The sequence below is a fragment of the Mesoplodon densirostris genome, chromosome 9 (assembly GCF_025265405.1).
Source record: "Mesoplodon densirostris isolate mMesDen1 chromosome 9, mMesDen1 primary haplotype, whole genome shotgun sequence".
Lineage (NCBI taxonomy): Eukaryota > Metazoa > Chordata > Mammalia > Artiodactyla > Ziphiidae > Mesoplodon > Mesoplodon densirostris.
This window is the reverse complement of record NC_082669.1, coordinates 37,957,528-37,972,259: the sequence shown is the minus strand read 5'-3', so window position 1 is coordinate 37,972,259 and position 14,732 is coordinate 37,957,528. Positions and strand designations below refer to the sequence as shown.

At 42.2% G+C, this 14,732-nt stretch overlaps 2 protein-coding genes across 5 annotated transcripts in view; both read right to left on the bottom strand.

Moving 5' to 3' along the window:
* The window catches only part of HYCC1 (hyccin PI4KA lipid kinase complex subunit 1), a 94,827-nt gene extending 88,391 nt beyond the window's left edge, over window positions 1-6,436 (bottom strand). For 2 of the 4 annotated variants that reach the window (XM_060108293.1, XM_060108294.1), the window contains exon 1: window positions 6,227-6,436. The gene's annotated coding sequence lies outside the window, so the exon portion shown is untranslated. The remainder of the gene's footprint in view (window positions 1-6,226) is intronic. The other 2 variants (XM_060108296.1, XM_060108295.1) reach the window with 2 other exon arrangements.
* A 5,819-nt stretch (window positions 6,437-12,255) lies between these two features.
* On the bottom strand, window positions 12,256-14,182 carry LOC132495930 (phenylalanine--tRNA ligase beta subunit-like). The gene has a single exon (XM_060107984.1). It carries the CDS (start codon window positions 13,867-13,869, stop codon window positions 12,382-12,384), a length of 1,488 nt encoding a protein of 495 aa, XP_059963967.1. The 5' UTR covers window positions 13,870-14,182; the 3' UTR covers window positions 12,256-12,381.
* Window positions 14,183-14,732: the final 550 nt, after the last annotated feature.

The following is a 14,732-nucleotide window of genomic DNA, read 5'->3' as shown; positions in this document are numbered from 1 at the left end:
AGCGGCATGGACATATATACACTACCAAATGTAAGGTAGAGAGCTAGTGGGAAGCAGCCGCATAGCACAGGGAGATCAGCTCGGTTCTTTGTGACCGCCTGGAGGGGTGGGATAGGGAGGGTGGGAGGGAGACGCAAAAGGGAGGGGATATGGGAACATATGTATATGTATAACTGATAAAAAATAAATAAATAAATAAATAAAAAATAAAAAAAAAAAAAACCTCTGGGGAAAGATAATTATTCAATAAATGGTATTAAAATAATTGACTTGCCACTCTACCTCAAAATACATTCCAAATAGATTAAAGATGTAAACGTTTTTTAAAACTCTGAAAGTAATATAAGGAAATAGAGGTAATTACTTAAATAATTTGGGAATGCAAGAAGGCTTTCCTAAGCAGGCAGATACCATAAAAGAAAAATTTGATAGATTTAACTACACTAAATGTTAAAAATCTGTTTAAAAAGAAAGAATTCACACCAAAAACAAAATTAGGATGCAAATGACAAACTGGAGAAATTATTTGCATTGTAATTTGACCAACTTCTAATAGTTTTATATACAAAGAGCTCTCATAACTCAGTTTTTAAAAGTTTCCATATCATATCTTTATATCATAATAAACAAAGTACAGTAATAGATAATTCACAAAAAATACAAATATTTAAAGTAACTAATAACCAATGAAACAAAAAAATTTATAGAAGATACAACTCTTCATATCAAAATGGCAGATTTTTAATATGGAGAGGTTGCTGGCATTCTCAAGCACAATTAACAAAAATGAATATTAATTAAAACTTTCTAGAAGGCAGTCTATTAATATCTATCAAAAATAATTAAAATATGATACCTTTTGATTTCAGAATTTGTCTTAAGTAAATAAAGATATGGGCAATGATTAATCCATCAAGAAGCTAACTGCTACATGATTCATTCAAAATTATTGGAAAGAGTTTAAATTTTTAACAATTGAAATGCTGGTTAAATAAATAACAGTAAATCCATACGCTGGAATATTAGCCACACATTTAAAATGATGTTACGTTGTAAAAAAATAATGTTTTATTGACTCGGGTAAGTATTCATTCAATTATGTAAAAGTAAGCTAGAAACAGAACAGCATGAACAACAACAACAGAAAAAGAGCAGTTACAATATGGGGGGGGGTTCTTGTTAAAAAAAAAGAGTAAATCCCATTAAAAAGGACCTATAAGGATATTCACCAAAGTGTAAATAATGATTATCAATGGGTGAAGGTATTATAAATGTTATTTATCATTTATGCTTTCCTAAATTTTCCAAATTTCCTACAATTATTACGTATTACATTAGTAATTAAGAAAATAGAATGTTTACAATATTGCTTTGAATATAGTAACAATAGTATCCAAAATCATGTTAACATTGATAGTCCCACTCTTTTAGGCTGTGCCAAAACTAGGGATGCCTACCCTCTCTAGGTCTGATCATACTTTTATACTATAATCACAATGAAAGAAATTTTCAGAACTCTAGGAAACAATCAGACAAAAATTTCCACCCCACCTTTATTTATGCTCAAGTGCAATGTCAAATAATATTTAGATATTAACCATTTGCTTTCAGCCCCCTGCCAAAGGTAAGAAACAAGAGTGAAGAACAAACCCTGGACCTCAGAACCAGTGTGGCTCAGCTTTCGCCTACATCCAAAACCTGAGCCAGAAATTTAAAAAGAAAAGAAAAAGAAAAAGTGGAATGGGGGAGTGGGGTAGGATGGGGGCGTAGAATTACCTTTCTCAGGATACAAAGTGTGGGCCTTTTTTTTTTTTTAATATTTATTTATTTATTTGGTTGCACCAGGTCTTAGTTGTGGCAGGTGGACTCCTTAGCTGAGGCTCACCAGCTCCTTAGTTGCAGCACGTGCGCTCCTTAGTTGCAGCACGTGGGCTCCTTAGTTGTGGCATGAGAATTCTGAGTTGCGGCATGCATGTGGGATCTAGCTCCCTGACCAGGGATCAAACCCAGGCCCCCTGCATTGCAAGTGTGGAGTCTTATCCACTGTGCCACCAGGGAAGTCCCAAAGTGTGGGCCTTTGACAACTTCTAATCACTCTTCTCTGTCTCATTTGGGACACAGAAGGATTTTCTTCTCCAATGTATTTAAAAGGCATATATCCAAAGGGCAAGCAAGCAAGATTTCTTCTGAACAAAAATACTTTAAACAGGAGATTTGTAAATGTTAAATGTTCTCTTTCCACAGTGCAGATATGCAGCCTAACTCTGAGAGGGCCAAAAAGATTCTAGCAGTACTTGGCTCTTAACAATAAGCAATAGTCAAACTGTTAATTCCATCTGCTCCCCTCCAAAAAAATGACAAAGCATTACATGGTGGTGTCAGGGGTCTCAGGCTGCATTTAAGGGGTTTTGCTGAGGGGCATTCATTTTCATAATATTAAGATGCTAATTGTTTTTGAGTACTTCAGAGAACTAATCTTGATATTACATGTGACAACATTGATGCTGATAACAACAACAAAAAATACTATCTTTAATATCATATTCTTTGTTAGAGATGTTGCTTCCAGAATTGTCTTCCTTTCCTACCGGTCAAAGCTCTAAATTCCATCTACTTCTATCTCCTCAGGGACTTAGTTCCCATAGATATCTTTCCTAATCTCTTACTTCTCACTTTCCTTATGCATATAAAAAAATCAAGCATAATATCTCTTCAACCCATATCCCTCTGCAGCAGTTTCAACTATGGCTATAGAATTACCTAGGGAGCTTTAAAATATCTATGCAACTAATCTATAGTAACAAAAAGTACATCAGTGGTTTCGGGGGATGAGAGAGAGAGATTACAAAGGGGCACTAGGAAACTTTTGGAGGTGATTTTGATTGTGGTGATGGTTTAATGAGTATAAACACATGTTAAACACTGAACTGCACACTTTAACTATGTGTAGTTTATTATTTGCCAATTATACTTCAATAAAGCTATTGAAATAAATACGGATGTCTGGGTCCTGTCCCACTCCCCAAATTGGTATAAGAGTTCCCCCTTGAAATCGGGATTCTTAAAAGCTCCCCCAGAAGATTGTAAATGTGTAGGTAAGATTGAGAACCACTGCTCTATAGCTGTCATTCTCTCCCTTCCTCAGTTTTCTTAAAATGCCTCAGGCAAGCATGTCTACTTTATCATCATCCATTCTTTCTCAATCTTCTGAAGACTAGTTTCTGAACCACCACTCAGCTAAATCTGTACTTGTCAGTCACCTATGGACTCCTGACAAATTCACTAGTCCCTGAAGTCTCTCATTTGACACCTCTTTAAAGAATTCGAAATTGTTGACCCATTCCCTCTCTATTTGAAAATTTCTCCTCCCTTGGCATCCCTCTTGAAGTTCTTCCTACCTTTCTAACCACTGCTCCTCTCTTTCACACTATTCTTCCACCTATCTGCTTTTTATTTGTCTGTTCTCTGACTGCTGCTTTCATTATGCTAAAGACTCCCAATCTGAGTCATTCCAACATACCCAAGTCAACGCAGCTTCTTCAATTCAACCTCCACTCTTCCCTCTATTCCTGATTTCCTTTACAAGTTTCACATCCTAGATCCAAACATCTATCTACAGCTTCACCTGAACATTCCACAGCTTTCTCAAATTCAAAAATATCCAAAACAGAATTTGTCATCTTCCCTCCATCTATGTGTTCCTCATTTCCAATCAATGGAACCAAATCAAATCCTCAGTCTTGATTCCTCCTCCTTTCTTTCCCAAGGTGACAGCATCTATCAGATTCTACCTCACTCTGGCAGAGTGAGGATCCAAAACACAGATCCATTAAGCAGTTTCTTACCCATCACTTTCAGCGCAACCCCCTTGGCCAAGGATACAAGGCCCTGGTCTGGCCCTCTACCACCCTCGCTGTTCTCATCTTCCACCATTTCCCCATCTCACCCCTGCATTCAAGTCACATCAACGTTGCTGACTTCGGACTTGTCACTGACAATGACTTCTCTAAACTACCAGGGTTTCTCATGCCTCCTTGCTTTCTCACTGACTATATTTATATTCTCCTCTTGGAAAGTTATTCACTTACATCCTGCACTTGGCAAAATTATGTCATACTTTAAAACTCTACTGTGTGCCCCTGACTTTATATACATCCAAGCTGAGTTAGCCATCTCCTACCCTGCTCCCTTACTATACTAGGCATACCTCTATTCACACTTATCAGAGGGTATTATAATTGTTACTTTACTTATCTGTCTTGTATATTACACAGTAAATTCCTTGATGACAAGAGTTATGACATTCATTTCTGTATCCCTAGCACCTATTCAGGCTGGGATAGTGCAAATTTTATGTTTGACATAATTTCCATTATTTACAAAATGTAAACTTGATAACCCCCCAAAATGGTCTTGATACTAACATTTTTTAAAGATTTCTTAATATTCATTATAAAATAAATATCAGGCAACAGGATCCTGAGTAAAATAGTTGACTACGAGATATATTTAAACTCTGACTGTCAAAACAACACCACTCTAAAAATGCAACCAAGAGCAGATTTCATAAAACAGGAACACAACAAAGAAAGGAAGCATAGCAGGGATAACACACTGGCCTAGCCAATGCCTCATCTGGCTATCTATACCCTGTTAATGCTGATAACTAAGAGGGTTTATAATCCCTCTATGGTTATAACTATAGTAAATCAAAAAAGGATAAATACACCAAATCCAGAGTTTATTTTCTAAAACAGGTGATGATTTTCTCCCTTGCAACTTTGTTGAAATGAATTATTAGAATAACTGACTTTGAAGCTACTATTGGCCAACCAAGCATATCCTACATATTTTTTTTTCTTTCTTTCTTGCCTGCACTTCAAAAATATGGTGCTTTGGACTTAAAATGTATTAACCTAAAGAAAAAAAATGCTTAGAAATTGGGGGCCGGGGGCGGGGCGGTGATCTATGGATGTTAGGAGAATATTCTTATGGAAAACAAGCCTCCCAGGACTATCACATTGACTCAAGGTTAGACCAATATTTATGACTTTATGCAGATAAGATTTTAAAAGCTGAAAATTTCAAACTGTAAAATGATACACGAACCAAAGAGGTGTCATACCTGCCCCCAAAACTACTGGGTGACCCAAAGGACAAATAATTTGCCAAAGGACAGCCTGGCCCGACTGCCAGTAGTACGGTCTCTGAGATAAGTAGAAGCTGCCAGCGGAATAAACTCCCCCTACCTGAAGAGCCGAGCGGCTGCCAGGCGTGTGATAGTGTATTTAACAGAGAACCAATTCTGCAGAGTACGAAAGCACCAGGGTAAAATTAAAAATTATCAGGACTGTCTAAACTCTGAGGGTACAACGCACACATGTGCACACCGAAGGGCGGATACCCAGTTTTGTCAAAGTGTGCAAACTTCGGCGGGTCTTTCAATGCAACAATTTTCAGACAAAACCCTGACGATTCTCGAGTATGTTAGAATCATCCTAAGGAGAGGACTAACTCTTAGTAAGAAGAGGGCAAGGGCTGAAGAAGAGATCTCCGGTGTAAATAACCAAGGAGGGAATCGTGGCTGCTTTGTGAATCTGTCCGACCGGGGGGGGGGGCGGGGAGGGGGGAACCGAGGAGAATGCAGCTTTCAAAGACGAGGGGGGCGACAGTGACCGTTTTGGCCATTAGACTGAACGGATAGCGGCAGTCTCGCTGAACTGGCAAGCCGGAGTAGGAGGGGTGGGAGGGGTAGGAGAGGTCAGGCCGGAGCATCAGCCGCGGCGGGGGTGGCGGGGTCCCACCCCAGGCCAGCCCCGCCGAGGGGCGGCGGGTCGGGCCGAGGCGGCTACACCCCGGTCACGCCCGGAGGTCGGAGGGCTCCTGGCCGGGGAAGGAGGAAGACCCGAGTCCGCGCGCACAAAGCTGCCGCCGCCGCCCAGGCAGCAGGCGGGCTGCGCCCAACTTCTGGGCGAGAAGCCGCCGGCCGCAGCCCACCATCCGGTCCCGCTCCCCAGACCTCCGGACGCCCCAGGCGCCCAGCACCGTCTCGCGCCCAACCGCGGCGCCTCGCGCGGAAGCCGTTACCTCCAACGAAGCCGCCGCCCCGGGGACAAACTCCCGGTGCCCTCCCCGCCGCCGCCTCGCCCCAGCTCCTCCCTGACAAAAAAGTTATCGGTCGCCGGCCACCCTGGGGGCCCGGCGCGGTTCGCTCGGCCGGACTCACCAGAGCGGCTCTCCAAGAACCTCCAGAACCTCGACTTGTCTGGTTTGCAGCGACAGCGACGGCTGCTGCTCTGGTTTCTCCCGAGTAAGCAGCACCACCTTCCCCCCTTCTTCCTAGCAGAACGGGTCCCCGCGAGCCATCTTCCCCCTCAGCTCACTGACTGACAACCCAGCCCCGAGAGCCGCCACTGCCGCCAGCTACCCTGACGGGCAACGCCAGGGACCCGTCCCCAGGCAGCCAACCGCCACCGCCCCACGCCAGCTCGGCCTATCGCCGCTCGCCGGGGCGGGACCAGAGCAACTTCTCCACCAATGAGAATCTTACTTTGCTAGGCCTGGGGCGGAGCCATGAGGTGGGAGGGAGGGCGACTTGGTGGGCGCGGTCTGAGCAGTAGGCGTGGTCGGGGCACCCAAGGGGAGATGATTGACTAAGATTGCGGCAACAACTAGGCGATAGTGATCAGAGAAGGTCTCTTGGACTCAGCCATTAGGATTTACAGCCCTCCCAGAAGAAAATAAGCCTCTCGGAATGCTGTTAACCGTAATCACAGAAGAGAAATTAATTGATATCTTAATTTCTTGGTCAGGAGGATTTACTTCCCAGTAATTCGAGTCACCAGAATTTCTCAAAATTTTATCAAATCCTCGGAGGGGAGAAAAAAATGTACGTTTTGCAAAATGGTAATAAAAACTCTTCTCACCTTATATCATTGCTTTTGGCCTTAGTCTGGAAAAAGTCAAACAATTCCACAATATCCGTTCCATGAGCTGTTTTGTTTTGTTTTGTTTTGTTTTTCTTCATCTTCCTTCCCTACTCTTCTCCCAAATACACACTAAATATTTTATGTAACGACTTGAACCTGAGCACATCTGAACTATTTCCTACATATAGTTCCTCTGTTTCGACCTTGTCGATTCCTCCTACCATATCCCTCGCAAGTCCAATCAGAATTGATTAGAAGAAAAATGAACCTTCAACCTGGAAGACAGGAAGCCACTTTAGTTTTATAAGAAAGGGGAAGGACTTCTCCTAAAGCACCAAGATCTTTTCAAACATAGCACACACATAAATAACAAGCAAAAAGTAACAAAATTTATTACTTGATATTGAAAGGGCATCAAGCAAACAACTTCAGGTAATCATTAGGGTAGATCTATAGAACAATCAGGATCCCCCATCCAAGAGTATAGACAGATTTATAAGTAAATAATAACAAAATATGGTGATAAGGGCAACAGAGCTAGGTTCAATGAGCCAGAGGAACACAGAAGAAGAAATTATTGTGTTTAGGAGAGTCAGGGAACTTCACAAGGAAGGTGATATTTGAGCTGGATCTTTTTTTTTTTTTTTTTTTTTTTTGGCCGTACGCGGGCCTCTCACTGCTGTGGCCTCTCCCGTTGCGGAGCACAGGCTCTGGACGCGCAGACTCAGCGGCCATGGCTCACGGGCCCAGCTGCTCCGCGGCATGTGGGGTCTTCCCGGACCGGGGCACGAACCCATGTCTCCTGCATTGGCAGGCGGACTCTCAACCACTGTGTCACCAGGGAAGCCCCTGAGTTGGATCTTAAAAGGTAGATGGGAGTTTGCCAGAGAAGGAAGTCAAAGGGCATTTCAGGAAGCGGGAACAGCAACTTCGAAGGCATGAAGTGTGAAAGGGCACTGACTGGGCTGCAGAACACTGAGAAAGTTGGTGGGGCTGAAAGGTATGTAGCTGCCAAAAATTAAGCTAGAGCAAAACACTGAGATGAGATTATAAAGGCCATATGAACTACACTAAGGTATGTAGATGAGCACTGTCCAACAGCGCTTTCTTCAAGGATGAAAATGTCCTATATTTGCGTTGTCCAATATGATAGCCACTAGCCACAAGTGGCTATCCAGTGCTTGAAATATGGCATAGTGGAGGAACTCAATTTTTTAATTTGAATTTTAATAACTCCCATATTGGACAGCTCAGGTTTAGACTTTATTCTACAGGCAACGAGGGACTCATAGAAGCTTTTAATCACATGGACAATCTTAAAGACAGTGTAGAGAGTGCCTGTTCTGTTTGATGAGAATCTTGACAGATCAGACCAGGGTACTGATGGAGGACTGCAGGATAACTTAGGTCAGCTGAGCCAGAGCCTGGCCAGGGGAAGTGTTTACCTGAAAGAATAGAAACAGGAAGATCCAGAGAGTGTGTTGTACTCTAACATCTCAAAGAATGCAAGCAGTCAAAACCCAAGAAATTGAATTCTGCCATCAAGTCCTGACAGAATACGGAGTAGGAGAGTGAGGGGTCAGAGAGGGAAAGAAAGCCAAAAGGTCAGCTGATCAGAAAATAGGGAGAGAGCAAGGGTGAGCAGACCAGTTTTACTGACAATCAGTTTTACTGACAATTAGCCATGTGGGCCACTGATGTGTTGGCCTGATTTAAAGAGCCAGAGATTCCGTTGGCAAGAATGTCCACTAGGACCAGGGCAAGACCCCAGCAGACATGAAGGGCCAAACCACACCTTCGGAAATGGGAGAAAAGGGCAAATACTTATTGACTTCCTGCACTACACAAGACACTCAGCTTGTCAAGGATACAAAGGCATGCCAGAAGCTCACAGTATGGGTCCCTGGGTAACAGGTGAAAAGTAAAGCAAAGTTTAATCATTTATCACAACAATAGAAGAGATAACACAAAGGAGTACATGATTGATTCATTGTTCAGATGATTTTCTAGGCAATAACGGCTGTGTGAGTTCAGAAGAGGGAGCAAGCCCTCCAGTCAAGGATGGTCAGGGAAGGCATCATGGGAGAGGTAAAAACTGAGCCAAGTCTTGAAAAATGGGCAGAAATTTGAATCCGAAAAAAAAAAAAAACATGTGAGAAGGAAACTCTTGGTATGCCTGGAAAAGAAACAGAAGAGGGGAAATATAAGCAATGTACAGAGGACATGGGAAGCCGTATGAGCTGGCCAGACCCTGGCAAGCTAGGTTGGAGATGGATAATAGAGTGCCTTAAAAGCAAACTCAAATGTTCAGGTTCTGTCTGCTTGCCTAGTAGCTTCCTCTCTGTTCCTTAGAGTTACTTGGGATGACTTTCAAAAATATAAATGCCGAAAGCATACCCACGTCAAATAAATCAGAAAATTGGGGGATGGATATAGGGTTTATTTCACAAGCTTCCCAAGTGAATCTAACATACACTCAGGGTTGAGACCAGGGGAATGACATCATAACTTTTTACTAATGCTAAATCAAGACTGTACATAAGATGGATTGAGTGGCGAGAGACTGAAGGCTGTCTATTTATATTCGTATATTTGTTTCCCTTCTGCAAAAAGACAGAAAGCAATTTATTGCCTGACCACTTCCTGTTTTGAAGTGGTGAGATGATATAGAAGGCAATTTGAGTCACCTTCCCTCTAAGTCAGAGTAAAACCAAAACACAAATTTATGTTTGCGGTCCACTCTCCTTTCTATCACAATTTGTGCAAATAAAAATATTTTCCAACAATAACAGCCTGCAGTTAACAGTTACACATAACCATTTGTATCTGAGCAGCAAAGCACCAGGAAAATGCCTGAGAACATTGTTTCAAAAGGGAAATGCTTTTAACCTACTTTATGAAAGTCAGCATACTCCAGACCTTAACTACCCAACTTTGCCAGTCTCCAATATCTGTACGCATAATTCTACATTAACTATTAAAATGCATTTACCGGGGCTTCCCTGGTGGCGCAGTGGTTGAGAGTCCGCCTGCCGATGCAGGGGACACGGGTTCGTGCCCCGGTCCGGGAAGATCCCACATGCCGTGGAGCGGCTGGGCCCGTGAGCCATGGCCGCTGAGCCTGCGCGTCCGGAGCCTGTGCTCCGCAACGGGAGAGGCCACAACAGCGAGAGGCCCGCGTACCGCAAAAAAAAAAAAAAAAAAAAAATGCATTTACCTTCTTTCAAATAAGTTGAACATTTTAAAGCGTGAACGTTTTCCCTATGATGTTAAATTTCAGAAACCTAAGAAAAATTTAACTCAAATATATTTCTATTAAATTAACCATAAAACAGCTAGGTAACATGACTATTTTCTTCCAGGTTTATTGAGATAAAATTGACCTATAGCATTGTGTAAGTTTAAGGTGGACAATTTGACAATTTGATATATAGACTGTGAAATAATTACCACAGTAATATTAGTTAACACATCCATCACTTCACATGGTTAACTTTTTTCCTTTTTTCTTTCTTTCTTTCTTTTCTTTTTGGGTACTGTTGTTGTGAGAACGTCTAGGATCTACTCTCTTAGCAACTTTCAAGTATACAATACAGTATTGTTAACTGCAGTCAGCACGCCGTACATTACATCCCCAGAACTTATTCATTTTATAACTGGAAATTTGTACCAACATCTCCCCATTTCCCTCCACCTGCAACCCTTGGCAACCACCAATATATTCTTCATTTCTATGTACCATGACTATTTTAAATGACAGAGTCAGGAGAATTTTATCTTGAAAAAAACATGAAGAATACGTTACTTTAGTGGCAAGTATGTTAAAACATATTTTTTTTAAAAAATTAAAACAAAAAGAGGGTGCCTAAGAGGTCATTCTGTCTGCTGTGCCAGATTCCCCTTCTAAGAGAACCACTCCAGCCAGTGTCCACAGCAGAGACAATAGCCATGATCTGTGCCATACAACCCCCTTCCTAGAACCATATAGGCCAAGGGAAGCCAGGCCTAATGATGTGAACACTCCATCCAAACAGGGATGGTGGTAATTACCTAAACCCATTGTCTTTCAAGAATGTGTACTGGAAATGGTTAGAGAAAATCACTCACGTGGTGGGTGCAGAAGCTAAAAAGTCAGGCAATAGAAGGAAGCCCTGAGAAGCCCCAAGAGGGGCAAGTTATGAGGAAACTGAAGCCATTAGGCAGTGAACAGAGATAAAAAGTAGAAGATGAAGTAATGGGTAACAAAGGAGCAGTAGAAGTAGAGACAGAGTAGAATGAGTCACCATAATAAAGATGGGGATCAATGAAATCCTGCTGTTGAGGGGACAATGAAATAATCCATTTCCTACAGCTGCACTGAATCACACCAGTTTCCAGTGTTTGCGTTCAACATCTGTGAGATCTAACTGCAGTTGTTTCCAGAGTCCTATAAGATTCCCATCTGCACCACCTAAGATATTCTAAGTAAATTGTTGTACCTTTCATGCCTACAATAAGTAGACTCCCAGAATCATGCACCAAGTGAAAGAAGCTGGATCAATTGCATTTTGCAAAGTGAATTTTATCCTTCAAGGTTGGTTCCATGTTTTTCTAGGAATAACATCCTAGAAAGAAGACAACATTCTCTACATCTTAAAAAAAAATTCATAAGTTAAAATTAAAATTTCAATATCTTTATAACAGATGTTTTAAAGGAAAAAAACATTTTTTCTCTTAACTTTTAACAGCAGACCCTATCTTGTTCATATTTATAAAAAGCCATATAGATAGGGGTGGAAAGCCTAATGACTAACTGCTACCCTCAAGTCATTAGAAATGAAAAATAGCCACTGATATCTTCTAAGACATTTTATTAACCAGTGTTTTCTAGAAGAATTATTGTTGGGAGAGTCTTGTTTTGCAGGTTTTATAAATCATGTTTTTGAAAAATATTTTATGACATGGGAAAAAGATGAAAAATGGGTACAAAACTGCATACGTGGGACTTCCCTGGTGGCACAGTGGTTAAGAATCTGCCTGCCAATGCAGGGGACACAGGTTCAAGCCCTGGTCCAGGGAGATCCCACATACAGCAGAGCAACTAAGGCCGTGTGCCACAACAAGAGAAGCCACCGCAATGAGAAGCCCGCGCACTGCAACGAAGGGTAGCCCCTGCTCACCGCAACTAGAGAAAGCCCACACAACAACGAAGACCCAACACAACCAAAAATAAAATACATTTAAAAAATAAAAACTTTTTTTTTTTTTTTTTTTTTTTTTTTTTGCCGCATTTGTGCAGTACAAGCTGGCCCGATGCAGGGATGGCAGTACCACCCACGGAGCCAGACACTGCTTTCTACTTTATTCAACATTAATGCACAAGCACAAGTGGACTTACTTACTGTGGGGACAACTAAAGGGCACCTAGGAGGAGAGAGGGACCCTCGGGGCGAGAACCACACGAGACCCATCTTCACAAAAACGGCTCAATGTTGATTTCCACGCAGGAGCAGGGCATGGTCAGCTCGAATCTGGTGATAACATCAGGATGAAGGACCCCCAGCTTCCCGATGCTCTGACCCCGGGCAAAGATCTCAGCACATCGCCCGGGGAAGAATGCAGGGCCTTCTGATGCTTTGATCACATATCCTCCCTTCTTTTCACCAGGAGGCACATCAAGTAGCTGCATGATTCTGTCCAGAAGCCCATGGATTATCTCAAACCCGGGATTCTTGTTGTAATAAACAGCACAGAGATGCCTGTAGTTTCTTGCACCTACATCTCTGCTAGAATCTTTTATTACAATGTCAGAGATTTCAAACAGTTTCAGAGGAAGGGGCATCTTCCGATTCGCAGCTATGGTCTTTAGGAGGCCAGGAAGCAGGGTAGTGCGTGCCACCTGAAATTCAGCTGTTTTAGGATTACTTATGAGGACTGCCTTTGTTGCAGAGATATCCAAACCCAGTTTATCAGCAATATCTTCTTGGGAGCACAGAGCAAAGGTAAGTGCCTCAGTGAATCCAGCAGCTGCCATGTCGTGTCTCAGGAGTTCTGTCAGTTTATTTAGGGGAAATTGATTAGCTATGGTGTATGTTTTCGGGAGAGTCATCTGAATGTTGTTATATCCATAAGCAATAGCTGCATCTTCTATGATATCACAGGCGTGGATAATGTCAGCTCTGGTCGGAGGGATTTCAATTTCAATCTGATTCCCATCGCCTATGACTTCTGACTTTAAACACATCCTGGTCAGAAGCTTGGCAAGATTTTCTGGAGTTTCTCTGATCCCAACTTTTTTGTTAATTAGATCAGCTCTCACCATCTCCTTTCGATAAGCCAGTTCTGGAAAGGTATGTAATTTTCCATTAGGAAAAACTACCTCAGCTGCTTCAACCGTAAATTGATTCTCACAATATTCACTGAACGTGGTGACAATGATATCAAGAACTATTTTTGCCTTAGTAAAGTCAGTCCCTGTGCATTCAATAAATATATTTCTAGTATTTACTGTTATTTTGGAATGATTTCCATTGATGACTGGAGGCATTGAAAGGACGACACCATTGCTATCATAGATAACCGGATACAGAGGTTTATTTTCAATTATATGTAAATAATGTTTAAGGTGGTTGTCAGTCTTGTATATGTTCATCAGTTCACAGGCTGTATACTCCTTGGTCTTATTTAGAGGCTTGAATTTGATATCGGAAGGTTTCTTCGCAGTATAAGTAAATGGGCCTGACAAAGTGTCCAAGTCATGGGTACCAATAGCAACCAAGGCTCTTTTCCTGCAAATGTTCTGATGTAACTTCTCCTGAAGTTCAATGAAGCTGTCATATCGATCTTTGGTAAACTTTATGTTTCGGAGAACTGCTGCAACAGCGTACGGGCGTATTTTAGCAGTCTCTTCTGTGATGATCAATTTCTGGATTTCTCCATTAGGCATTACCCGTTTATACATTGGAGCCTTTACCCTTTCTTTGAAGACCTGAAGTCCTCAAACCAATCCTTCCAGACATAGGAGATCATATCTATTGGCAGGGACATCAATTTTGTAGAGAACAACATCAGAGGCCCCCTGTGCCTTTTCATTACCTTGTTCCTTACTTATAATTTCCTTCTCAGATGTAATTTCATCAAGTTCCAGACCAAATTCAAAACATAGTTCATCAAATTCTTCGTCAGCCTGTTGCTCACAAATGGAGTTCCCACAGCGCTCTTCTGATTGCACTTAATGAACTACACTCGGGAGGCAACCCGGAGCTTCATTCCTACTCTATTCCCTGGCATCAGACACGCAGCAGGCGCTCGATATCGCTGAATGAATGACACAGTGAGCCCATCACGTGCGGGTGATGCAATGGTACCCGCGGAGACACCGGTTCCCAAAGGCTACATCGGCCCAGCAGGGCCGCCGGGGACTTTATGCCGTCTCTATCTAGAACTCGAACGCCCAAGGCCAAAACCGCGCGGCAGCATGAACGTTGCCACGATGCCTTTTTGCAGGGGGTCCCAGCCTCTGAGGAGAGGCGCAGAGCCCAGGCTGTGGGACAGGAACTCACTGTAGGTCCGGCCCAGAGCTCGGAAGAGCAAAAACATTTTTTTAAAGCAGTAATCTTTAAAAAAAAAAAGAGAGAGAGAGAGAGAGAGAGAGAGAGGCAGGAAGGGGCACACCTGCAAAGAGTTTTGCCAACCCGTTCACTCTGGTTTGTTACTCTTGGGTTAAGAGAGTCCAATGTATGAATAATACTATTTTTCAATTTTGTTCTCATCTACTTAGTCACCATCACCACACCCTGATATTTATGCAAAAAAAAAAAAGTT